The following is a 26775-nucleotide window of genomic DNA, read 5'->3' on the forward strand; positions in this document are numbered from 1 at the left end:
AATGTTATTGTATGTCTATATGTGTTATAAAGATGCATTTGACTGTTTTTATGTGTGTTGAGAGCTGGTTATTTATTCATTTAGCATTTATTCATTTCTATTCATTATTCTTTGGCCACAGGTTTTTGCTTCCCCCCCTCCTCTCTGTGGACCCCGTGGATCTCCATGGACCCCGATGGATGGATGGATGGATGGATGGATGGATGGATGGATGGATGAATGAATGAATGAATGGGTTATAACCAGTAGTTTGCCCGGAAACTTATTGGTAGCCAGTGTAACTCTTTCAGTATAGGAGTTATATGGTCTCTTTGAGATGACTGACAATTCTGGACCACCTGCAGTTTCCAGAGTATGTATAAAGACAGCCCCACGTGGTGTGCATTGCAGAAGTCTAGCCTTGAGGTTACCAGCAGATGTACCACTGTTTTGAGGTCGCTCATCTCAAGAAATGGCCACAGCTGGTGTATCAGCCGAAGCCGATTAAAAAAAAGGGGGTGTAGCCAGATTGCTCTCCCGAAGGCTCCTGTCCTAAACCTGCTGTAGTCCTGCAGCCCTGCTTGAAAGAAGCTGGAAGTGGGTGCCCTAAACGCTGATGGCCAACAAAGGATTTGCTGAGGAGGAGAGCAGTGCAGCAGCAGCAGCTCAGACGCCCTGAGCGACCCGTCGGGACTTTGCTGGCTTGAAACTCACCTTTGCCCTCCACCTACTGGGTAGCCTTGGACAAGCGGCTCCCTCTTGGTCTCAGCTGCAAGACTGGATGCTCCCTTACCTTACAGGTGTGCTATTCGGACAGGGTGCTTAGGAAAGCGCTATGCAAAAAGGGGCAAAGGATAGTTAACACCACAACAGTATGTCTATGCAGCAACAAGCCCACTGAAGAAAAGAAACCACAGCAGAGTTCAAAAACTTGAGATTATTTATTGCTAGAGCCGTGAGAGAGAAAAACACAAAGATACGAGTTTGAGTGTCCAAAGCAAGGCGAGGTGTCGGAGCCACTTTCAGCAGGCGTGTGGGGCAGCCAGATGGCTGTCCTTGTCCTGAAGGCTCTGGGGCCAATCTGGCCATCTCCACTAGGGCTGAGCGGTAGCCCGCCAGCAGCACGGAGCAGCCTCCTCCACGGGCAGCACAGGGAGTCCTTCACATGTGCCACAGCTTGAAGCTACAGTCAGGCAAAGTGGCACCAGGGTTGCGGGGGTGCTGTGCCACACAACATGTCCAAGCGGGTCCGACTTCTCCCACCCACCTGTCGGACAGGGAAGCTGGTTTTAAGGCAACGGTGACCAAGAACCGGAGAAGGAGGAACCATCTGCACGGCGGAGGGATTGCTTTCTGCCTTGAGACCTTTCCCCGGATCGCCCAGTTCTGGGTCAGCGTACAAGTTAGGGAGTGTTCTCTTCGCAGCAGGGCTGACACGTACACTGGTCAACCCACTGCAAAGCAAACCATTTGCCTTTCTCGGGGCGGAGGCCTCGCCACACCCAGCTTGTCCTGAGTTTAGAGGTAGGTCTACAGCTACCAAAATGGAGCAAGTCTCCAAACAGCGCACCCACGCCTAAGCACAAGGCTGCCCAAAGGGGAGTCAACAGCAGGACAGTGGGACTTGGACCATGCCAAGGCAGGCTGTTCCAGGCTCACCTCCATGAGGAGGAGGTTGCCAGCCCTGGGACCACCGATCAGAGCAAGCTGGCCCGACCTTCCAGGGGCCTGGTCTTGCTCACCCTCGCCACAGGTGCCTTACCCAGGAGGCCTTCCCTCACCCATCAACCGACCCACCCATCCCAGATGCTGCAGGAAGTGGCTGGGGGAGGCAGCAAGGCCCTTTAAAACAGAGCAGATGTTCACAGCACTGACCAAAGGATGGAGGAGGCGGCCAATGCACCGGCTCCAGTCCTAGAATTAAAACCCAGAACATCCGAGTCCCACATTGGTTCTCAATGGCCAACAACCGCTCTTGCTCCCAAGTGACTCTCCCAACACAGAATCGCCCCAGACACACACAGGTTCCCCAGAGACCCTCCCCTCTTCAATCCACCTGACCTAGGCTGCAGGAAAAGCAGAGTGCAAGTGGGCATTTCACAGGGAGCCGGTTCCCATCACCAGTCCAGTGTCTTCTGTTGGCTCCCAAACTTGACACTGTTCTCGCTGTAGAACTGGGAGTACCAACGCCGGTGTCTCTGGATGGCGCCGTCCTCTTTCACCAGCAGGGGCTTGGAGACATACTGCTTGTTGTTCCAGATCATAACGTCCCGTTCGAACTGAGGGAAGAAAGGGGTGAATCCTCAATGGGTCGAAGGGTGGGTCAATGGGTGGGTCAGTGGGTCAAAGGGTGGCTCAATGGGTCAAAGGGTGGCTCAATGGGTCAAAGGGTGGGTCAGTGGGTCAAAGGGTGGGTCAATGAGTGGGTCAATGGGTGGGTCAATGAGTGGGTCAATGGGTGGGTCAGTGGGTCAATGGGTGGGTCAGTGGGTCAATGAGTGGGTCAAAGGGTGGGTCAGTGGGTCAATGGGTGGGTCAGTGGGTCAATGGGTGGGTCAGTGGGTCAAAGGGTGGGTCAATGGGTCAATGGGTGAATGGGTGGGTCAATGGGTGGGTCAATGAGTGGGTCAAAGGGTGGGTCAGTGGGTCAAAGGGTGGGTCAGTGGGTCAAAGGGTGGGTCAAAGAATGGGTCAATTGGTCAAAGGGTGGCTCAATGGGTCAAAGGGTGGGTCAATGAGTGGGTCAATGGGTCAAAGGGTGGGTCAGTGGGTGGGTCAATGGGTGGGTCAGTGGGTCAATGGGTGGGTCAAAGAATGGTTCAATGGGTCAAAGGGTGGGTCAGTGGGTCAATGAGTGGGTCAAAGGGTGGGTCAGTGGGTCAATGGGTGGGTCAAAGGGTGGGTCAATGGGTCAAAGGGTGGGTCAGTGGGTCAATGGGTGGGTCAGTGGGTCAAAGAATGGGTCAAAGGGTGGGTCAGTGGGTCAAAGGGTGGGTCATTGGGTGGGTCAGTGGGTCAGTGGGTCAATGGGTGGGTCAAAGGTTGGGTCAGTGCGTGGGTCAGTGGGTCAAAGGGTGGGTCAATGGGTCAAAGGGTGGGTCAAAGGGTGGCTCAATGGGTCAAAGGGTGGGTCAGTGGGTCAAAGGGTGGGTCAAAGAATGGTTCAATGGGTCAAAGGGTGGCTCAGTGGGTCAAAGAGTTGGTCAATGAGTGGGTCAATGGGTCAAAGGGTGGGACAGTGGGTCAATGGGTGGGTCAGTGGGTCAAAGGGTGGGTCATTGGGTGGGTCAGTGGGTCAAAGGGTGGGTCAGTGGGTCAATGGGTGGGTCAAAGGTTGGGTCAGTGTGTGGGTCAGTGGGTCAAAGGGTGGGTCAATGGGTGGGTCAAAGAATGGGTCAAAGGGTGTGTCAAAGGGTGGGTCAGTGGGTCAAAGGGTGGGTCAATGGGTCAGTGGGTGGGTCAGTGGGTCAAAGTATGGGTCAGTGGGTGGGTCAGTGGGTCAAAGAATGGGTCAAAGGGTGGGTCAGTGGGTCAATGGGTTGGTCAGTGGGTCAAAGGGTGGGTCAGTGGGTCAAAGGGTGGCTCAATGGGTCAAAGGGTGGCTCAAAGGGTGGCTCAATGGGTCAAAGGGTGGGTCAAAGGGTGGGTCAGTGGGTCAATGGGTGGGTCAGTGGGTCAAAGGTTGGGTCAGTGGGTGGGTCAATGGGTGGGTCAGTGGGTCAAAGGTTGGGTCAGTGGGTGGGTCAAAGGTTGGGTCAAAGAATGGTTCAATCGGTCAAAGTGTGGCTCAAAGGGTGGCTCAATGGGTCAAAGGGTGGGTCAATGGGTCAAAGGGTGGGACAATGAGTGGGTCAATGGGTCAAAGGGTGGGTCAGTGGGTGGGTCAGTGGGTCAAAGGGTGGGTCAGTGGGTCGGTCAATGGGTGGGTCAAAGCGTCAAAGGTTGGGTCAGTGGGTGGGTCAGTGGGTCAATGGGTGAATGGGTGGGTCAAAGGGTGGGTCAGTGGGTCAAAGGGTGGGTCAATGGGTGGGTCAAAGGTTGGGTCAGTGGGTCAATGGGTGGGTCAGTGGGTCAAAGGGTGGGTCAGTGGGTCAGTGGGTGGGTCAATGGGTGGGTCAGTGGGTCAAAGGTTGGGTCAGTTGGTGGGTCAAAGGGTGGGTCAATGGGTCAGGTTGGGTCAAAGAATGGTTCAATCGGTCAAAGTGTGGCTCAAAGGGTGGCTCAATGGGTCAAAGGGTGGGTCAATGGGTCAAAGGGTGGGTCAAAGAATGGTTCAATGGGTCAAAGGGTGGCTCAGTGGGTCAAAGAGTTGGTCAATGAGTGGGTCAATGGGTCAAAGGGTGGGACAGTGGGTCAATGGGTGGGACAGTGGGTCAAAGGGTGGGTCAATGGGTTAAAGGTTGGGTCAGTGTGTGGGTCAGTGGGTCAAAGAATGGGTCAAAGTGTGGGTCAGTGGGTCAAAGGGTGGGTCAATGGGTCAGTGGGTGGGTCGGTGGGTCAGTGGGTGGGTCAGTGGGTCAAAGGATGGGTCAGTGGGTGGGTCAGTGGGTCAAAGAATGGGTCAAAGGGTGGGTCAGTGGGTCAATGGGTTGGTCAGTGGGTCAAAGGGTGGGTCAATGGGTCAAAGGGTGGGTCAATGGGTCAATGGGTGGGTCAGTGGGTCAAAGGGTGGGTCAGTGGGTGGGTCAGTGGGTCAAAGGTTGGGTCAGTGGGTGGGTCAAAGGGTGGGTCAATGGGTCAAAGGTTGGGTCAAAGAATGGTTCAATCGGTCAAAGTGTGGCTCAAAGGGTGGGTCAATGGGTCAAAGGGTGCGTCAATGGGTCAAAGGGTGGGACAATGAGTGGGTCAATGGGTCAAAGGGTGGGTCAGTGGGTCAAAGGGTGGGTCAGTGGGTGGGTCAAAGCGGCAAAGGTTGGGTCAATGGGTGGGTCAGTGGGTCAATGGGTGGGTCAGTGGGTCAAAGGGTGGGTCAATGGGTCAATGGGTGAATGGGTGGGTCAAAGGGTGGGTCAATGGGTGGGTCAGTGGGTCAATGAGTGGGTCAAAGGGTGGGTCAGTGGGTCAAAGGGTGGGTCAAAGAATGGGTCATTTGGTCAAAGGGTGGCTCAATGGGTCAAAGGGTGGGTCAATGAGTGGGTCAATGGGTCAAAGGGTGGGTCAGTGGGTGGGTCAATGGGTGGGTCAGTGGGTCAATGGGTGGGTCAAAGAATGGTTCAATGGGTCAAAGGGTGGGTCAGTGGGTCAATGAGTGGGTCAAAGGGTGGGTCAGTGGGTCAATGGGTGGGTCAAAGGGTGGGTCAAAGAATGGGTCAAAGGGTGGCTCAATGGGTCAAAGGGTGGGTCAGTGGGTCAATGGGTGGGTCAGTGGGTCAAAGAATGGGTCAAAGGGTGGCTCAATGGGTCAATGGGTGGGTCAGTGGGTCAAAGGGTGGGTCATTGGGTGGGTCAGTGGGTCAAAGGGTGGGTCAGTGGGTCAATGGGTGGGTCAAAGCTTGGGTCAGTGCGTGGGTCAGTGGGTCAAAGGGTGGGTCAATGGGTCAAAGGGTGGGTCAAAGGGTGGCTCAATGGGTGGCTCAATGGGTCAAAGGGTGGGTCAGTGGGTCAAAGGGTGGGTCAGTGGGTCAAAGGGTGGGTCAGTGGGTCAAAGGGTGGGTCAAAGAATGGTTCAATGGGTCAAAGGGTGGCTCAGTGGGTCAAAGAGTTGGTCAATGAGTGGGTCAATGGGTCAAAGGGTGGGACAGTGGGTCAATGGGTGGGTCAGTGGGTCAAAGGGTGGGTCAGTGTGTGGGTCAGTGGGTCAAAGGGTGGGTCAATGGGTGGGTCAAAGAATGGGTCAAAGGGTGTGTCAAAGGGTGGGTCAGTGGGTCAAAGGGTGGGTCAATGGGTCAGTGGGTGGGTCAGTGGGTCAAAGGATGGGTCAGTGGGTGGGTCAGTGGGTCAAAGAATGGGTCAAAGGGTGGGTCAGTGGGTCAATGGGTTGGTCAGTGGGTCAAAGGGTGGGTCAATGGGTCAAAGGGTGGCTCAATGGGTCAAAGGGTGGCTCAAAGGGTGGCTCAATGGGTCAAAGGGTGGGTCAAAGGGTCAATGGGTGGGTCAGTGGGTCAAAGGTTGGGTCAGTGGGTGGGTCAATGGGTGGGTCAGTGGGTCAAAGGTTGGGTCAGTGGGTGGGTCAAAGGTTGGGTCAAAGAATGGTTCAATCGGTCAAAGTGTGGCTCAAAGGGTGGCTCAATGGGTCAAAGGGTGGGTCAATGGGTCAAAGGGTGGGACAATGAGTGGGTCAATGGGTCAAAGGGTGGGTCAGTGGGTGGGTCAGTGGGTCAAAGGGTGGGTCAGTGGGTGGGTCAATGGGTGGGTCAAAGCGTCAAAGGTTGGGTCAGTGGGTGGGTCAGTGGGTCAATGGGTGAATGGGTGGGTCAAAGGGTGGGTCAGTGGGTCAAAGGGTGGGTCAGTGGGTGGGTCAATGGGTGGGTCAAAGGGTGGGTCAGTGGGTCAAAGGGTGGGTCAATGGGTGGGTCAAAGGTTGGGTCAGTGGGTCAAAGGGTGGGTCAGTGGGTGGGTCAATGGGTGGGTCAGTGGGTCAAAGGTTGGGTCAGTGGGTGGGTCAAAGGGTGGGTCAATGGGTCAGGTTGGGTCAAAGAATGGTTCAATCGGTCAAAGTGTGGCTCAAAGGGTGGCTCAATGGGTCAAAGGGTGGGTCAATGGGTCAAAGGGTGGGTCAATGGGTCAAAGGGTGGGACAATGAGTGGGTCAATGGGTCAAAGGGTGGGTCAGTGGGTCAAAGGGTGGGTCAAAGCGTCAAAGGTTCGGTCAGTGGGTGGGTCAGTGGGTCAATGGGTGGGTCAAAGAATGGCTCAAAGGGTGGGTCAATGGGTCAATGGGTGAATGGGTGGGTCAAAGGGTGGGTCAATGGGTCAAAGGGTGGGTCAGTGGGTCAAAGGTTGGGTCAGTGGGTGGGTCAGAGGGTGGGTCAAAGGGTGCGTCAAAGAATGGTTCAATGGGTCAAAGGGTGGCTCAATGGGTCAAAGGGTGGGTCAGTGGGTCAAAGAATGGGTCAGTGGGTCAAAGAATGGGTCAGTGGGTCAAAGGGTGGGTCAGTGGGTCAAAGCGTGGGTCAGTGGGTCAAAGGTTAGGTCAAAGGGTGGGACAGTGGGTCAAAGGTTGGGTCAATGAGTGGGTCAGTGGGTCAAAGGGTGGGTCAGTGGGTGAGTCAAAGGGTCAAAGGGTGGGTCAGTGGGTGGGTCAGTGGGTCAAAGAATGGGTCAAAGGGTGGGTCAATGGGTCAATAGGGTGGGTCAGTGGGTCAAAGAATGGGTCAAAGGGTGGGTCAAAGGGTGGGTCAGTGGGTCAAAGGGTGGGTCAAAGAATGGTTCAGTGGGTCAATGGGTCAAAGGGTGGGTAAGTGGGTCAATGGGTGGGTCAAAGAATGGTTCAATGGGTCAAAGGGTGGCTCAATGGGTCAAAGGGTGGGTCAATGAGTGGGTCAATGGGTCAATGGGTGGGTCAGTGGGTCAAAGGGTGGGTCAGTGGGTCAAAGGGTGGGTCAATGGGTCAAAGGGTGGGTCAATGAGTGGGTCAAAGGGTGGGTCAGTGGGTCAATGGGTGGGTCAGTGGGTGGGTCTGTGGGTCAAAGGGTGGGTCAGTGGGTGGGTCAGTGGGTCAAAGGTTGGGTCAGTGGGTGGGTCAAAGGGTGGCTCAGTGGGTCAAAGGGTGGGTCAAAGGGTGGCTCAATGGGTCAAAGGGTGGGACAGTGGGTCAAAGGGTGGGTCAATGGGTCAAAGGGTGGGTCAGTGGGTCAAAGGGTGGGTCAGTGGGTGGGTCAAAGGGTGGGTCAGTGGGTCAAAGGGTGAGTCAAAGGGTGGGTCAATGGGTCAAAGGGTGGGTCAGTGGGTCAATGGGTGGGTCAAAGGTTCGGTCAGTGGGTCAAAGGTTCGGTCAGTGGGTGGGTCAGTGGGTGGGTCAAAGAATGGTTCAATGGGTCAAAGGGTGGCTCAATGGGTCAAAGGGTGGGTCAATGAGTGGGTCAATGGGTCAGTGGGTGGGTCAAAGAATGGGTCAAAGGGTGGGTCAATGGGTCAAAGGGTGGGTCAATGAGTGGGTCAAAGGGTGGGTCAGTGGGTCAAAGGGTGGGTCAGTGGGTGGGTCAGTGGGTGGGTCAGTGGGTCAAAGGGTGGGTCAATGGGTGGGTCAGTGGGTCAAAGGTTGGGTCAGTGGGTGGGTCAAAGGGTGGCTCAATGGGTCAAAGGGTGGGTCAGTGGGTGGGTCAAAGGGTGGGTCAGTGGGTCAATGGGTGGGTCAAAGGGTGGGTCAATGGGTGGGTCAGTGGGTCAAAGGGTGGCTCAATGGTTCAAAGGGTGGGTCAATGAGTGGGTCAGTGGGTCAAAGGGTGGGTCAGTGGGTGGGTCAAAGGGTCAAAGGGTGGGTCAGTGGGTCAAAGAATGGGTCAATGGGTGGGTCAGTGGGTCAAAGGGTGGCTCAATGGGTCAAAGGGTGGGTCAAAGAATGGGTCAAAGGGTGGGTCAAAGGGTGGGTCAGTGGGTCAAAGGGTGGGTCAGTGGGTCAAAGGGTGGGTCAATGGGTGGGTCAATGGGTCAAAGGGTGGGTCAGTGGGTCAATGGGTGGGTCAGTGGGTCAAAGAATGGGTCAATGGGTGGGTCAAAGGGTGGCTCAGTGGGTCAATGGGTGGGTCAGTGGGTGGATCAGTGGGTCAATGGGTGGGTCAGTGGGTCAAAGAATGGGTCAATGGGTGGGTCAGTGGGTCAAAGAATGGGTCAAAGGGTGGGTCAATGGGTGGGTCAAAGGGTGGGTCAATGGGTCAAAGGGTGGGTCAAAGGGTGGGTCAATGGGTCAAAGGGTGGGTCAGTGGGTGGGTCAATGGGTGGCTCAAAGGTTGGGTCAATGGGTCAAAGGGTGGGTCAATGGGTGGGTCAGTGGGTCAAAGGTTGAGTCAGTGGGCGGGTCAGTGGGTGGGTCAAAGCATGGTTCAATGGGTCAAAGGGTGGGTCAGTGGGTGGGTCAGTGGGTCAAAGGGTGGGTCAGTGGGTCAAAGGGTGGGTCAAAGGGTCAAAGGTTGGGTTCAGTGGGTGGGTCAGTGGGTCAAAGGGTGGGTCAAAGGGTGGGTCAGTGGGTGGATCAGTGGGTCAATGGGTGGGTCAGTGGGTCAAAGAATGGGTCAAAGGGTCGGTCAATGGGTCAAAGGGTGGGTCAATGAGTGGGTCAATGGGTGGGTCAAAGGGTGGGTCAATGGGTCAGTGGGTGGGTCAGTGGGTCAAAGGGTGGCTCAATGGGTCAAAGGGTGGGTCAAAGAATGGGTCATATGGTGGGTCAAAGGGTGGGTCAGTGGGTCAAAGGGTGGGTCAGTGGGTGGGTCAAAGGTTGTGTCAATGGTTGGAAGGGTGGGTCAATGGGTCAAAAGTTTGAAAGGTTCAGGCTTTTAGATTCAGGGGTTCTCAAACTTGGGCCCACAGATGTTGGTGGACTTCAGCTCCCATAATCCCCAGCCATAATGGCCAAATGCCATTGTGGTTGGGGGTTATGGGAGTTTAAGTCCACCAACTAGGGATGTGCACGGACCGGTCCGGCGGTCTGGCACCGAGGGGGCGTCTACGTGTAAGGGTGGGGGGTAGAACCTACCCCTCCCGCCGCTCTTCGCCCTCCGGCGCTGCAGTTTCAATCAAATTTTTGGGGCGGCAGCATTCCTCGCTGCCGCCCCTGCCCCCGTTGCCGCCTGGAAGTTGCTGTAATAGCAGCATGCATGCACCCGTCGCCACCATGCGCGCGCGCCGCTTACGTCACACATGCACATGTGCACAGTGGTGACAGGCGTGTGTGCGCTGCCACGCGCGCATGCGTGCTGCTATTACAGCGACTTTCAGGCGACGGGGCAGGGGCGGCAGCGAGGAACGCCGCTGCCCCCAAAACTTCGATTGAAACTGCAGCGGCGGAGGGGGAAGAGCGGCGGGAGGGGTAAGTTCTACCCCCCCTTCCCTTAAAGGTAGACCCCCCTTGGTGCTGGACCGGTCCAGACCATGCACATCCCTACCACCAACATCTGGGGCCCCAAGGTTGAAACCCCCTAATATTCCATGTTTGCAAAAGATTCCAAATTTAATTATTTTAATGCTTATATTATTTTAATTGTAAACTGCCCAGAGATGCAAGTTCTGCTGGTCCGGGAAACTGCATGAAGAATTTATCGGCCCTTGACTCCAAAAAGGTTGAGAAACCCTGACCTAGACTGAGGAAGGTACTCTAGCCACTAGTGGGGCCTGCTTTCCTGTTCCTTTTCCTTAGAAGGTGAAGCCCTAGACGGTTCTGATTCCGTGGCTCTGCCCAGGCACACTGACTGATTGACTGACTGATTGATTAAGTGCCGTCAAGTCGGTGTCGACTCGTAACGACCACATAGATCGTTACGACAGGCACATACCCAAGTGTAAGGCACAGAGACCTCGAAGAAGAACTTGCTCTTCCATTAAGAGAGGTTTGGTGGGGTTTCTCTCCCATTGTGACCTCTGGTGCAGGTTCGCACACAGCCTTGAAAATTCCCCACCATATTTGGAGCTTAAGAGTGCAACCCTATGCCTGTTGATTCAGAACCAAGTCCCACTAGGTTCAGTGGGGCATACTCACCCCTCAAAACAACAACAATAAAACCAGGTATAAGGTGGCAGTTTAAGCAGTGGCTGCAGGCATACTCCACTACACTGAGCATTTCTACAGGCCAACCTAAGCAGACGGGCTACGCTCCTTTGCACCATGCACGCCTCGATGTTCTTGCTCACCTGGATGCTCTCTGCCCACAAGATGAACTTGGGGAAGAAGGCCGGGATGTTCCGCTGATAATATATCTGGTGGACCACGTGTTGCAGGAGAGGCTCCACAGGCGTGACTGTGTGGTACATGACTCCGCGGCCCAGGAAAGGATGTTCAAAGAGTAAGAAAACCAGCCCAGGGCCCACCTGGTGCACGAGAGACAGGGAGCACACACACACACAGAGTCAACCAGCATTGCTGTGCCCCACAAGTCAAGAGTGCATTCACTTGATCCATTTCCTAAAACCTCCATAATACTGAATCCTCCGTGTTCAGAGGCCATATGCTTCTGAAAGCTAGACAATAAGGATTGTCAAGGGAGGAAGGTCTCCTGTTGTGCCTAGCTTCTTAGGAACAGAGACGAAGCTGCCTTCTACTGAGTCGGACCCTTGGTCCATCCAGCTCAGTGTTGTCTGCACTGACTGGCAGCTGCTCTCCCGGGTTCCAGGCAGGAGTTTCTCCCAGGAGCAAACCTGGGGTCTTCGGCACACCAAGCTCAGAGGCTCTGCCACTGAGCTGCCCCTTGGGAATATCTTACAGCCACCCATCCAAATGCAAACCAAGGCAGGCCCTGCTTAGTAGAGAGGACTATTCACGCTTGCTGCCACAAAACTAGCTCTCCTCCTTGCATTGGAGGTGCAAAATATGCTTTCACACCATACATAACTAATGGAATTTCCTGTGACATAAGTGTGGTCATGACCACTTAAAGTATAGTTGTGCCGTTGAGTCAGTGTCGACTCCTGGTGCCCACAGAGCCCTGTGGTTTTCTTTGGGTAGAATACAGGAGGGATTGACCATGGCCTCCTCCCGCCCAGTACGAGAGGATGCCTTTCAGCACCTTCCTATCTCGCTGCTGCCCAATAGAGATGTTTCCCATAGTCTGGCTCAGGGTGATGGGACCAAAAACGGAGACTCCCCATTGCTGCCCATATAGGTGTTTCCCATAGTCTGGGGAACATACCAATGGGGATTCGAACCCATGGCCACTTAGAGGACTTGAAAAACAAACCAGGACGTGACTTTTTGTAACCCCTTCTCTGGGCAGACTAGGTTCCCAACCTCGGGGGCCCCCAGCTGTACTCCCAGCATCCCTTGGCAGGGGTTGTAGCTCAACAATGTCTGGGAACCCCCTGGCCCAATGAAAACCTCCCCCGCCCACCCCCCCGCTGCCACCCTCATCCGGGGCACCCTTTTTCGGGGCAGGGAGTCGTCATTACCTGCCTGGCTGAAATGGCCAGGTCCAGCAGGGGAAAGTGCTTGCCAAACAAAGTGGTGCTGTGCTTCACACGCAGGTGGGAACAGTGGGTGTCCGGTTCTGGCTCCGGCTGCCATTCGGCCTGCGAGAGAAAAGGCCCAGAGCAGCTGACACAAGGGCGGGCCCCACGGCCACCAAGGCGTCCTCGGGACTCCCGGGAAGGCGGCCGGCTTACCTGCCAGTGGTGCTTGAAGAACTCCCAGAACTTGGAGTTGGTGTATCGCAGGTCCATGCCGCTCAGGAAGGTCGGGCCGTGGAGGAAGGAGAGATGGGCCGTGTCTGCGGCATTCTCTGGAATCTCCTGGGAGGGAAAGGAGGGAGGAGCTGGGCGCCAGGGGCACTCCGGAAGCTGCCTTCACTAGGGCCCGGCTTCGGGGGCCAGCACAGGGCCAAACCCAGGGGCCCCCGCATGCAAGGCTCCAGGCCCTCCCCACAAGGAGAGGGGAAGCCACGGGGGTTCCCAGGGGGCTGGGAGGAGCAGGGGGCAAAAGACAACCCCAGCGCCACCCACACCATCTGCTCGGAAAGGAGGTCTGGGGAGGGACATTCCGGGCAACGATGGCACTCACTCAATGCACTCCCAGCTCAAGTGCCAAGCACCCTCTCCCGCCAGCCGCTGCCTGGAATTTGGCACACCCCGTCCCCAGTGCCACTCCCACCCACAGCCAAAATACACAGCTCCCTTCCCTTTCTTCTGTGGCGTCACTCCCCATCCAAGTTTGGTATTCTAAGCTTCTTGGGGCCAAGGCCAGTTTTGGCCAACTCCACTCTGCAAGAGCACCACGGACGCCAGGTGGGGTGGGGACTACCGCTCCCATCAGCCACAGCCACGACAACATGCGGATGGGGTGATGGGAGGTGTAGTCCAGCAACAGCTAGAACTATGGCCCATGTGCACCCCCCCATCACACCTCAATGTGCGCACTGACAAAGTGCTCCGTGATGCCCCGGAAGACCCACTCGCAGGACACCACCTCCTGCTGCTCCGGAACTTGCCACGTGGGGTCGACACCATCGCAGTGGTACCAGACAACAATCATGCCTCCCACTTCACAGGACGGCCAGACCTTGATTTTTGCAAACTCGGGCACTGGAGGAGGAAGGGGAGGAGGTCAGAGCCGCAGGCGGCACATGCGGAGGCGGCACAGGCCCTGCACGGAAGGGTCCCTTCACGCAAGCCAGCTGGCTGCTTCCAACGATTTGAGAGCACGAAATAGGCACCCTTGCAATAACCAGGGCTTCGCGTTTGAGGAGTTGGGGGCGGGGGGAGGAGAGCTAGCCCAGCAGGAGCAAGCAGGAACTGTCCCCTTTGCCAGGCAGCTTTGTCCTGGCTTGCATTTGGATGATGGGTGCACGCATCCAAATGTGCACACAGTCTGCTGTAAGATCGTCCCCTTAGGGGATGGGCCGTACCTGCAGCTTTAGAGAGCCGCTGCCAGTCTGTGTAGGCACTACTGAGCTAGACGGACCAAGGGTCTGACTCAGTAGGAAGCCGGGGTGGGGGAGGGTTGTAAGGTTTTTTAACTTAATAGGCTGAAAAGGTGCCCCTACTTGGTCAGGAAGCACACTTTTTAAAATCCTTGTGTAAATACAAATGCTTCTAAAGACTGCACCCCGTAATCTAAAAGCAAGGCTGATGTATTTGTGCTTGGCTATTTTAGTCCCTTGTCTATAGAAGAGTGTCCTGTGATATACCAGTTCATTGGCTGAACTGGTACATCAGTTCATGGTTCACTGGCTGGACTGGTATATCACTTCTACACCTCCATATAATAATATCTATACAAGAAAGAGGGTGTTTTTTTAATTGCCTGCATCTAGTGCTGTCCTAAAAGAATTATCTACCCTTCTCAAACAGAAGGGAATGTCTTTTTTTTTTTTTTTAATGGGAAAAGATGCCCAAATACAGACACACACCATTTAAAGACAAAGAAAGGGTGCTCCGATATAAATCCATCAAATAAAGTTACTCTGAAAAAATTGCATAAGAGCTACACACACCGTTACAGCTCTCCCGTGGAGAAGTTACAGGTGTCGATGCTAACTCTTGCTAAGGAGAACAACAGAATCATTCACCTTTTTCAGAATACGGGATTCTGGTGCACTTGCCGTCCGTGCCGCGGAACTGCCAGCCATGGAAAGGACATTCGATACAGTTGCCCACCACGCGGCCCCCGACTGCCAGGTTGGCCCCAAGGTGTGGGCAGTAAGCGTCGACCACGTGGACCTTCCCGTCCCGATCTCGGAACACCGCAAACTGCTCGCCTGCAGGGCAAAGAGAGGGACACGCGTCGGACCAACATCACTGACCAATGGACTGGGAACCTGAAAAAACACTGGACGGAATTGGCAGCTGTCTCTCCAAGCCATTTATTTGACTTTTGGGTAAAATCCGGTAGCACTCGGCTGGTGCAGAAGGCGCTCCCATGCATAATGGGTCACACTCACGACAGTTAAGCACAAGGAAGGCCAGGCTTGTGGGCAGACTGAAAGGAAGAACTTCCTGACTGGCTGGAAGAGGTTGCAAACCCAATTTCGGTTGGGCCTGGGCGCTGTCCAGACTAGACCCTGCAACGGGGTCAGGACGGATCTCGGAAGGGGGCTTCCACACTTCCTGCGTCGCGACGCCGCAGTCCCTCCCACTGACAGCAGGGGGCTGTCCACATGGCCCGTGCCTTGTTTCGAATTTAATCGCGGCGATATAGTGCTAGGACGTCGTATATCCAGCGCAAAGAAGCTGCTGTTTTTTCGGGTTGTTCGTTTCGGCGAGCTGCACCCCCTGCTGCTGACGTCTCGAATGCGATTTGCCTGAGCGGAAGCATGTGGCTGCTGTTGAGCGGCGAACCTGGAAAGCGCCCTGGCCAAGCCGCTCTGCGGCACTAAAGGTTTGGCCCGGGGGCACACATGACGACGGGCAAAGATGTTTCGGAATGGCAGGTTGGCAGCAGCCTTCCCAAGAGTTCCTAGCCACAAGGGGGCACCCGAGTAACAACCAGAAGCCAGCCACAAGCTCCTGCATGGAAGGGCCATTAGACTTGAGAACCCTGCAGCTTCCACAGCTCAGTCAGGGCCCTCCCCGATTTCCAAGCGATCTCCCTGTGAGGGCCTGGCAGCAGTTAAAAGGCGCAAGCTACCACCTCTCCATGTTCAGATGCCTCTTTGAGTTGCGTCTTCCATGCCTATCCCCCCACAAAAAGACAATTGTGGTCCAGATGTGAAACTTAGCCGGACGACCTGAACTGGCCCACCACCAGCAAGCCATTCAGGCCTCAATGGAGTGGTGAGCCAGGCAAGTGGGACCAGAGTGTTCCCCGCCTTTCACTCCCCCAAACAGAAGAAAAACCCGTGAGAACAACAGTCGAGGAAACCAGGCTCCAGCCAGTCATTCTCTGTTCAACAAGCCCTTTACGTGTGAGAGGAATAAACACCCCCCCCATGGGTGCTACAACCAAACAGGCTTGACTCCTCTCACTAAGTACATAGGAAGCTGCCTTCTACTGAGTCAGACCCTTGGTCCATCTAGCTCAATATTGCCGACGCTGACTGGCAGCAGCTCTCCAAAGCTGCAGGCAGGAGTCTCTCCCAGCCCAATCCGGAGATGCCATCAGGGACTGAACCAGGGACCTTCTGCATGCAAACAGATGCTCTTCTTAGGGGTGCAGAGGAAGCATATGGGAATTTGGGCAAACATCCCTTTGGTTTCAAATCAAAAGAACCTTGTTGGATTAGATTGAAAGTCCACCTTGTCCAGCATCCCCTTCCTATGGTAGCCAACCAGATGCTTCTGGGAAGACCACTAGATGGACAGGAAGGTAGCAGCTCTTTTCTGCTGTTGGCCACCTTCCAACAGGTATTCAGTGGTAGACTGCCTCTAAACATGCAGGTTCCACATAACCAACTTGGCCAATAGCCAGCAACAGGCCTCTCCTCTGAATACACCCCAAACCATGTAAGCTAGTGGCCATCACCACAGGAGAGGAGAGTTGGTCTGGTGGTAGCAAGCATGATGTGTCCCCTCAGCTAAGCAGGATCCACCCTGGTTGCATTTGAATGGGAGACCAGAAGTGCGAGCACTGGAAGAGATTCTCCTTAGTAGGGGATGGAGCCGCTCTGGGAAGAGCAGAAGAAGGTCCCCAGTTCCCTCCCTGGCAGCATCTCCAAGATGGGGCTGAGAGAGATTCCTGCCTGCAACCTTGGAGAAGCCACTGCCAGTCTGTGAAGGCAATACTGAGCTAGACAGACCAAGGGTCTGACTCAGTATAGGGCAGCTTCCTATGCTCCTATCTGGCAGCAGTGGGGAGTCTCAGTTTTTGGTCCCCAAATGTCATTGGACTACAGCGCCCATCACCCTGAGCCAGACTATGGGAAACACCTAAATCAGGCAGCAGCGATATAGGAAGGTGCTGAAAGGCATCACCATCTCATACTGAGCGGGAGGAGGCCATGGCCAACCCCTCCTATATTCTACCAAAGACAACCACAGGGCTAGTCTGTGGGCGCCAGGAGCTGAAATCGACTTGACGGCACACTTTACCTTACTAAACCAAACAAACGACGTAACAAGAGCAACTAGGGATGTAGACGCTTTGGAAGGTAATCAGGTGAAGCAAAGTCTGAGGTTTACCAGCTTTTCAAAACGGTAGCCCTAGTTATCTGGGTGTGCTCCGTAACTAGCAACCAAAAATGTAACACTAAAGGGCGGTGGGGGGAGGGGGGGAGGGACTTAAGGAGAAGATCCAAAGGCAAGCAAAGCAGGGTTGTAGCCAGACATGCCACTTGGAAAGGTGCCCACTTCAAACAAGAGGGAGGCTGTTGCAAAACTGAAGCGAGAAAGAGTGCGCCCTGCCACATGGAGTCTTGTGTCCATGGAGAACAGGATGACATGCAACTTTAGGGCTTGGCAGCCTGAAGCCCTGGGGTGTCACACGGAGGAGGCCTCCTCTCCCACTCTCTCGTTTTGTCCCTGGCAGAGCAGGTCAGCTTGACATGTTCAGGCCCCACTGGAAAGGTCTGAGACCGAGAGATTGATTTTTCCTGCGGGTTATTTGCTGCAGCCTGCTTTGCATGCAAGGATGTGGCCAGTTCATGGCCCCAGGCTGCAAGGGCGCACAGCTCAACGAGCAGCATCCTTCGCCTCTTCCAGGCTCAGCTGCACCTTGGCCTTAAAAGTGACCACCATCTCCTCCTGCTTCTAGCGACTCAGTTGGAGCCATTCTCTCCGGGCAAGTAGGAAGAAACTTGAAAGCAGTGCTGTGCTTACGTCACTGCTTCACAGGAACCGGTATGTGCCTTGCTTTAGAAGTCAATTCAAAAAGAGACATGCAAGTTTCTAGCCCTTAGGTTTAGCCAGGACAGACTTGGACATTCATTTCTCGGGAGCGAGGGGAGTCGCTGAATAAAGTTCAGGGATGAACTTCATGCCCCACAGATTCTTGGCCCACCCCATGAGTAGCACAAAGGCCCAATGGAGTCTTCTGTCGAGTGTGACTTGCCCGATTTTCTCCCTCCCACAGGCTGTATTCAGTGGCCATGTGTGTTATTCTAGTTGCCTGCGGATACCAATCCAGTGAGTATCTACAGCACAGCTAGCCTGTCTGACCTACTGTCCTCACCTGGCAAGTTTCCACCCACCATCCTGAAAACAGGCTTAATTATCCACAAGGAATGGTGGGGGTGGAATCACATCCTTGGGTGCTATTCATGAATTCATATCAATGAGTGTCTGGTGCCCGTTTGGGTCCACAGCTGCCCCACCTGGGCTGCACTCCATCACTGCAGCAACGGCGACTCACAGCTGCCCAGGACCCCACAAGGGCCAAGACAGAGCCGGTTCCCTTAAACGCTCCCCAGAAATTCTTTGCTCCGGAATCCACAAATGTTGGCTTAGCTGCCCAGCCAGCCATGATTTGTGGTCGCCACCAATCCCCCTCCGATCCTTTTCTGGCACGCTGGCAGAGGACTTAGGAGAGAAGCAGGTGTCCTGCCGGCCAGCTGGCAAGCAGATCTGTCGAGGCTTGCTTTTGCTAAACACAAGGCTCCCATGGCAAGCCTTCTCCGGAGATCATGCAATGTGGAAACAGGGCTCCAAGAAATGTGGAAGCCACCGCACTCATGAAGCAGGGAAACCAGAAAAAGGAACGCCGTTGGCCACCAGCAGTCTCAAGAATGCCACGCATTTATGACGTGCAAACACACGGCTGGGTTTACAAGAGGGGAAAAGGAGAAGGAGCCAACCGGAGAGCCATCCACTCTCTTCACTAGGGCTCAGAAGGGCACCTAGGTAATTCTGGAGCCTGGACCTAAAGGCCTTTGGAGGCCTCCCCCCACTGAAAGTGAAGCATCGTCCCCCTAGACACACACACACACCCCGTGAGAAACACAGCCTTTGAAACACGTGGGGGTCTATTGAGGCAAATCTGCAGGAGCAGAAACATTTCAACACGCAACTTGACATATTCCCACCCCACATTCTTCTTTCCCCGCTCCCCACCCGGTCTCTACAGCACAGGTCTTAATCACACTCGGCCGCCCAGCACAGATGCAGACCAGCAGCAACTACACCACCCGGGACTGTCTAAAGAGGCTTTGGGGGGCCCCAGGGTGTGTGGAGGCCCTGGACTTCGTCCCTGAAGTCCAGGGGTAAGAGCGCCACTACTAGGTGCTGCCTGGACCCTAAGCCGTCTTCCCACTTCAAGTTGCCACCACCCAGCCCAAGCACAGTTCCTTGTGGGGAGAAGAGGAGACACCGTAGCTGTACACCTCCCTTTCTCCACCAGTGCACTGATTTATTGGCAGCTAACCAGCGGATACATTCCAGCTCCTACTCACGATTCCTAGGTGTGCTTCATTTTCTAAGAAGATCTGGGACCTGATCAATCAGGAGGACCCACCTGACTGCTCCTACTCCACCCTGACCTCAAGGGCTCAAAGCGCTCCACGGATATTCCAAGTTCTAGAAATGGAGCATTAAAGAGCTGGGAGCCCATGGTTGAAACTGCAGAATAATTCAGAGCCGAAAAGCAACCTTCTGTTCTCTCAAGCTTGGCTCACTGCCCGCCATGTCAGGACGCTGGCCTGCCTCCCAGGGCTGTCGTAAGGCAGGATCAAGAGATGTGAGCAAAGGGCCTTGAAAACTGGCCAGAATGCATGCCGGGTTTGCAACAGGAAAAACAAGTCAGAGGAAACCCTCTCTGGGGTTCTCTCTTCCTCCAAACTCTTCCTCTTCAAAAACCCACCTTTCCCACATGACCTTCAGTTGAAAAAACTCTCAGCTGTAAGCATATGGAAAGGCATTTGCTGGCACTCTTCCTTCACGACACCCATCTCCTGCCACTGCTGACTGTTTTAGACTGTAATCTCTTTGCAGGCAGGGACTCATCTCGTGGCACTGGGCACAGTTTTGACAAATCAGCCCACTTCTGCCTCCTTCAAATGTTCGCCACACATCCGCCATCTTGAACTGGGGTGGGTGAGCTCATCACAAACGACACCCTCGAGGTGTCCCTATGTGTCACGGCAACTGCACCAAATTTGGTCCAAGTCGGTCTGGGCAAAGTTGATCAGGGACAGACACAGAGATCTGGGTGATCCCACAAGCTTACCTTCCCTAGAGAAAGTAGGCTAAAAACCTTGATATGGGAAAAGAGAGTCGTTCTGATTATGGGATAGATCATGGGTGTGAATGATCTGAACAGTTCTTTAAGAGAGAGGTGCTCCAGCTTGGTCCCCAGGTGGTGCTTGACTACAACTCCCATCATCCCCAGCCCTGGGATGATGGGAGTTACTGTCCAATAGTATCTGGGGACCCACGGTTCAGGACCCCTGCCTTAAGCTAATAAGAGCCCTCAGACCAAAGCTGCATCTCCTCCAGCATCTTCCCCATTTCTCAGGGACCAGAAGACGGCAAGGCTGCGATTAAGGCAGCAACGCGAGGCTCTCTCTCTCCCCGCATCCTGGGAGCGCCCAAGGTCTACCATTCGGAGGAGAGCGGGCACAAGCTCCTCTGCCCCATCAAGCCTCACTCCCTTCGCCGAAAAATTGTTGGGCTGGCCAATAATGAAGCTACTGATAATCAATGATCTTATGGCATGATCCTCCTCCCAAGACAGGTTCTGCAGAAGGCAGCAACACCCCTTCCAGGCCCGTTCCCCCCGCCCAGTGGTGCCGGGAAGCTCCTGGCCGAAGGAGGAAGCTGGGCAGGGATCTCAGGGCTCCCGCCTCCATCCTGCCCGCCCCGAGGAAGCCCAGCCGAGTGGTGCAGAAGGAGAAGGCAAGCCCCAGCAAACGGTGGGACGCGCTGCCTCCCTCTGGCAGGCCTGGCCTGTCCCCAACCAGCTTTTCTTGCTCGGCCACTCAGGGCAAGGAACTGGAGGAAGGGTCACCAGACCTGCAAAGAGCAACCTCCTCCGGGAGCGGCAGCCCTGCCCATTCGTGCACGGGAGGGAGAGCGAGGAGGAAGCAGGACACCACCAGGCGCAGAGGCCGCCGGCAGGAGGAAGCGGAGACAGGGAGGAAAACCCACCTTTGGCTGGTCTGTGCTTCGCCAGCTTGCAATGTGGATGCCAAACCCGATATGCAGCACTGCATCTGAGAAGAACCCGGCTGGATGAGACCCAAAGCCCATCTATTATTATTATTATTATTAAAACTTGTATACCGCCCTTCCAAAAGGCTCAGGGCAGTTCGCTTTAAAACATCTAGCCCAGCATCTGACTCCCCACGGGAGTTAATCCGGTATCTCCATGAAGCCCACAGGCAGGGCACGAAGACCGCTGGGGCTGCTGGCACAGACCCCTCACCAAGAGAAGAATTCACCACCTCTACATCCCTGCCAGTGACTCTGGTAAGCCAGGAGAGGCAAGAGTCCAAGCACCCATACCAGAGAGAATCCTGTCCACGGCCTCAGCCGGCTCAAAAGGATCCCAGATGACATCCCAAGAAGCCTCCGACACCTCATCGGATCCTGCGCAAGGATCCGTACCTCTGTCTCATTTAGCGGCGCACTGCTCCTGAATGTGGAGGCTCCACCTAGGCATCCTAGCACATGACTGTGGGCGGACTCTTCTCCTCCATGAGGATGTCCCACCCCTTTCGCAGGGGTCCAAGGCAGTGGTTGCCACCACCCCATCCTGTGGTGGGATTTCTCTTTGGCATCTTAACCCACATGAAGCATCCGTACACGGTACACAAGAGGATCGCACACACTTACAGTGAGATTTACACGTACTATTTTTTGGGGGGGAGGCACATATATATGCAAACACCACACACAAAAAACCAGATGCTCTTTGGAGACGCTTTGCATCCCGGTGGCTCTGTTCCGGGGCAGGCAGCCTTGGGCCCCTCAGCTGTTGAGGTCCCCTCACCCCCACCCACAATCCATTCGAGTCGAACTACAAACCCCATCGTCCCCAGCCACAACCGCTGAAGTGCCAAAGGCTGCCTCCTCCTGTGACTGGCACACCACAGGCTAGGGGGCCGGGGTCTCCCCGGTGCTCCTTTTCAGACAGACGGTGGCTTTGGGATGGGGCTGCTGCAGCTCAGGGGCAGAGCATCGGCTTGGCACGCAGAAGGTCCCCGGTCCAAGCCCTGGCAGCATCTCCAGGCAGGACCAGGAAAGGCCCTGCCTGGAACCGGGGAGAGCTGCTGCGGGTCAGGGGAGACGACAGCACCGAGCTAGATGGGCCCAGGGTCTGACTCGGTGTGAGGCAACTTCCTAGGTTCCCATGAAACAACAACAACAACAAATATTTATATGCCACTTTTCAACAAAAGCAGTTTCCAAATCGGTTTACATCGAGAAATAAATGCATGAGTGAGATGGCTTCCTCGCCCTGCCCGAATTGCTCAGCAGCAGGAACCGTCCGGATGTTCTTCTGCAGGAAGAAGCGAGACCCAAATCATGGCTCCAGCTCAACAGAGCCTTGAAACCAGTTGCAGCCATCACGGCCCCCCCATCACAAAGGAGCCTGGGGGAGCGAATCATGGCTCTTCAGAGCCCCTTGGAGGGCTGGACGCTGGCGGAGCCAGACCGGTCTGAAACTGGCTTCGATCAGCTGCAGTGTGAACGAACCTTTCCTCAGAAGCAGCCAGAAGACAGCTGCGACAGCAAAGCGGCTTGCCCTTGTTGTGACGACACAGCAGAGCTACTCCCAGCAGCTTCTCTTTACAGGAATAACTCACTCTCAAAGGGAAACTATTCAATAAAAGTTTTCAAAGGGCTAGCTTAATAGCGTGGCAAATTAGTGTAAACGCTTTTGGGGGGGGGGAAGAGACGCTCTAGGGACAATAGCCGGCCTTGTTTGACCCTCTAACGCGTCTCCAAGGCCCCTGCTGCAAGAAAAGATGCTCAGCGCTGCTGTGTAGACAAACCAGTTTGCAAACTTTAACTACAGAAGGCTGGAAGAAAGAAAAATCTGGTCTGACCCCTGGAGAGAAGGCAGGACAGCCAGAGAGCGGAAGGAAAGGAAGTGAGCGAGAGCCAGCCAGAGAACCAGCGCTACGCGGATATCAAATCCAGCTTCAGAAGTGGCGCCTACTTATTTTTGTTTCTGCACTCCAGGCAGTACACAAAAGAGTTCGACAGACAACTGTCTCTGTGTTAAAGGAACTGCAGCTCCGCATGGGGAATAGGTGTGGCGTGAGTGGTGGGAGACCTGGGTTCAAATCCTCACTTGGCCATGATGCTTCCTGGGATGAGGCTGCCTTGTCCAGAGTCAGACCCTTGGTCCCTCTAGCTCAGAACTGCCTGCACCGACTGGCAGCAGCTCCCCACCCCAAGGTTTCAGGTAGAGAAAAGTCTCTCTCAGGCCTACCTGGAGAAGTGGACAGAGACGGAATCTCTGCATGCAAAGCTGATCCTGCACCACTGAGCTATGAACACCTCCCCGCTGGGTAGAGTGGGCTGCTCACTTTCCCTGCCTAATCCACCTCACAGGGCTGTCGGAAGGATACAAAGCAGTGAAAGTCCTGTGTGTGCCACTCTGAACTTACTGGGGGAAAGATAAGAAAAATCCCCCAGACTGCATTTGTTCTTGGTTCTGCAGCATTTCAGATTTTTAATTTGGTAGACATATTGAGTCCAAAATGAGTATTTTAAAGATAAGAAAAAAATAAAGTGATGAAATGCATAGTCAGAAGATGCAGGAATAGTCCCTGCTTGAATGGTGGTAGCTTTTTTTTTTTTTTTAAAGCAGCTCAGACATATCCACAAAGAGGTTTACTAGGAGATATTAGACATAACGAAACAGAACCTCCATGCTCAGAAACAGTCAACCTCCATGTACCAGGGACAAGCAATGCAGGGGTTGGGGGGCTGGTGCCCTACTTGGGGGCTTCCCAGTCACATCTGTGGGAAACCAGGCTGTGGGAAACCAGGAGGCTGGGCCAGATAGACCAGGACTCGGGCGCCTTCATTCTCCCTCAATCAGAGAATGCTCCGCTTTTTACAAAGCTAGAGCATTGCCGCCGGAGATGCAGACCAGAAGCGTGCAAAAAGAAAAACCTAGAGACATGCAGTTCAAGGTTATACTGCAACCACAGTTACAGGGAAGGTTTTTAGACTGGCACCCAACCACCCGCGCATCATCTTTTCGCTTCAGGGCAGCAGATGAGAGAAGCCGATGCGATGCCGTCTCTCCACGCCTTTAAGCAAGCCATTGCCTGTCTAGCTTCTCCCTCATATTGCCACAAGTCATCTGAAGACACCCATTAAACACAAAAGCTGCAGATTCCGGGGAGGACTCATAGCTGGGGTCGCTAACCTGAGGCTCGCCAGCTGTTCTTGGACTACAACCCAAGCCACAACCACAGCTGGATAGCCTCAGGTTGGCTGTCCCTGTGTATTGCACTCCATAACCTTTAGCACAGCACGGCACAACCTTGATCCGCCAACTGCTGTTGGACTACAACTCCCATCATCCCCAGCCACAGTGGCAGGGAATGATGGGATCTGTAGTCCAACAGCAGCTGGTGGGCTGAGGGTGTGCTGCACTGCTTTAGGTGCACACCACATTAAGAACCCAGCTTTTCAAAACAACACATTTTACTGTATTTACCCAAACCCAAGACTAGGTTTTTTCCAAGTTCTTCAATGTTAGAAAGTGGGGGATCAGCTTAAAATTCAAGGTCCTCTTCCTTTTGGGCAAATAGTATAATCTATTTTTAAAGGGGTCTGTCTTAAATTCGATTCGACGGAAAATGCAACCTTTGGATAGGACCTTAACACAATCAAAGTAAATGTAAAATCCCATAGGCCAGGTTCTGCTGCTCACACCTTGTTTCCATTACATCTGATGTCATCAGTAATTGGAGAGGGAGGAATCTGGAGTCCTGAGTTCGAATGGGAACAGAGATTCAGCTCTTGGCAGCCACTCTCTCAAGATCTCCGGTTACCAAGAGGCCAACAATCCCGGTGACAGTTACAAGGGCATTTAGATCTGCTACGCCAGCCGGGGTTCTCCAACTTGGGTCCCCAGATGTTGTGGGACTACAACTCCCATCATGCCCAGCCACCACTGGCCATTGCAGTAGGGGGTGATGGGATCTGTGGTCCCACAACATCTGGGGACCCATGTTGGATAATCCCTGTGTTACGGGATTGCCACACCCCAGTAAGGCATCTGTTAACAGCTTGTTCTCCCAGGAGCCCCAAGGGTTTAGACAAGAATCGTGCTCCGTTAGAATTCATCGGTTTTATCTATGGGACTTGCTCAGTTTCAATCCTGGAGGAGGCAGAAGGACGTCCCAGGCATGGAGGGGCAGAAGCCAACACTTCATTTCAAAGCCCCGGCATCCCAGCGGAAACTGACATCCCTTTCTTTTGCTCTACCCCCTGCAACTCTGGTTTCGGTTCTTCCTCTAACTCAGTGGTCGCTTCTTTTTCTGCAACCTCGTTCGTGTAGCAACAGTGCAGCGTCATGGAGAGGAAAGGGCTCTTTCGCCAGATCATCACCCCCAGCAGGCATCCTATTTCCCAACTAATCAAAATGCTCCGGTTTCGGAGTCATTTAGTTCGGGTCATGATCCATTTTAACGGGACTCCTTTGGCCAGAAAAATAAACTGTGTGCGTGTTTGTATCTCAAGTGGGGTCTGCTTATTTCTCCCTGGACCAGTGGGCAAAGAGACTCGGAGGGCCCCACAGAACTCTCCTTTGCTGAGGCAGTGGCCATGACCCAGCCGAGGAAAGGGCGAGATTAACTTTCCGCTTGCTGGAGCCAGAAAGGCTGCAATTTTCCTGCAGCAGGTCAAGAGACTACAGCAGGAGTAGGAAGGCCTGGCGGGGGGGGGGGGGGGAGTGGTCCTGCATCTTGAGGCTGGGCGTGTGAACCAGATGCTGACAAGTGCCTGCATTGTAACAAGCACAGATCTACATCCAAGTTGCAGGCGCGCACACGCGCACACACACACACACACTCTCCTAAAGAGCCTGTTGCCTCTGACCAAGTCAAATCTCCCATCAGCGTCAATCTCCTGCAGGTCACCCAGAAATCTGCCACAAGACCCACGGATTAGATCATTCAGACTAGTAGTTTGACAACACCCAAGACAACTTTTGATCTGTCGCTATAGCCTCTTTCTGGGCTGCATCAGTTCCATCAAGGTCCACATCCTCTTTCCCGCAGCCGAACCAGCTGCCTCCCGGAATCCCCAAAGCAGGGCATGAAGCCAATAGCCCTCTTCGGCTTACCCACTCAGATATACTGCTTTTGAACACGGAGGGTCCACACACCTATCCTGACTAATAAGCAGCAATGGGCCTGTCCTTCCCCCACACCGCGTAACCCCCTTTTCAAGTTATCTAAGCACAGACTACAGCCCGCGCGCTCCGGAGCCCGCTCGCTCGCTGACTCACCCAGCGCGGCCACGTTGCGCACCTCCCCGCGACGCAGCTGGGCCGAGTCCAGGAGGCGGAACCAGCCGTTGGGGTAGACGGGCGGCAGCGCGCCCAGACGCCGGCTCTTGCGCACCCGCTCGGCGCTCTGCGCGCGGCTCCAGCCGGACTCGGGCAGGTAGCCCGCAGCCTCCGGGGCTCGGAAGAGGCGCAGCGGCCGCCGCAGCACCAGCGCCAACGCCAGCACCGCCGCGGCGGCCCCGACGGCCGAGAGCGGCAGCAGCAGCCCCGGCGGCCAGCGGGCGGCCAGCGAGGCCCCCCCCAGCAGCAGCAGCAGCAGCGCCGCCGGCCCCAGCTTCATGGCGATGCTGCCTCCTGCTCCGAGGCCCGCGGGCGGCGGCGGCGGCGGCTGCTGCTCTTATAGCCGCGCGCGCCTGCCCGCCACCGGGGGCGGAGACCGGGCCGGACCCCGCCGGGCTGCCCGCTCGATGCCTTCCCCGGTCCTCGCCAGCCCGCCTTCCCGGCCAGCCCCCAGCGGCGCTGAGGAGGCCCTGCTGGAGGAGCGCCGCCTGCCACTCCTCGTGGCGCGGAGGGAGGAGGGGCCGCGCTGTGGAACTCCCCGCCCCGGGAGAGCAGTTGCTTGGCGCCGGGAAGGGCGGGGAGGAACTTTGGTCCCCCAGCTGTCGTCGGACTTATGGCTAGGGTTGATGAGGGTTGCAGTCCAACCGCCGGGACTTAAGGTTGGGGACTCGTGGGTTGCGAGTGCCACCGGCTTGTTGTTATCATCATCATTAGGAACAACCCTGGTTAGGAGCGCATTGAGCTCTGCGGTTTGGAAAAACGGAGTATCACATTTCCACTCCTACTAGACAGCTCATCAACCCCAAAGTTCTC

The 26775-nt window shown here is 55.0% G+C and overlaps 1 protein-coding gene across 1 annotated transcript; it reads right to left on the reverse strand.

The window, feature by feature from the left end:
- Window positions 1-901: 901 nt before the first annotated feature.
- LOC128339121 (cholesterol 7-desaturase nvd-like) lies at window positions 902-26481 on the reverse strand. The gene is made up of 7 exons (XM_053282703.1): window positions 25903-26481; window positions 14126-14314; window positions 12961-13139; window positions 12225-12350; window positions 12012-12131; window positions 10761-10937; window positions 902-2258 (listed from the first exon to the last, which is right to left on the reverse strand). Exons 1-7 carry the CDS (start codon window positions 26240-26242, stop codon window positions 2097-2099), a joined length of 1293 nt encoding a protein of 430 aa, XP_053138678.1. The 5' UTR covers window positions 26243-26481; the 3' UTR covers window positions 902-2096.
- Window positions 26482-26775: the final 294 nt, after the last annotated feature.

This window comes from Hemicordylus capensis, chromosome 17 (assembly GCF_027244095.1).
Source record: "Hemicordylus capensis ecotype Gifberg chromosome 17, rHemCap1.1.pri, whole genome shotgun sequence".
In the NCBI taxonomy this organism is placed as follows: Eukaryota; Metazoa; Chordata; class Lepidosauria; order Squamata; family Cordylidae; genus Hemicordylus; species Hemicordylus capensis.

Coding starts and splice junctions, on each gene's coding strand:
- LOC128339121 (XM_053282703.1), bottom strand. CDS start 26,242: ATGAAGCTGGGGCCGGCGGCGCTGCTGCTGCTGCTGCTGGGGGGGGCC. Junction 14,315..25,902: donor GCGCAACGTGGCCGCGCTGG/GTGAGTCAGCGA, acceptor TTTGCCCTGCAG/GCGAGCAGTTTGCGGTGTTC. Junction 2,259..10,760: donor TGTGGGCAGAGAGCATCCAG/GTGAGCAAGAAC, acceptor TTCTTCCCTCAG/TTCGAACGGGACGTTATGAT.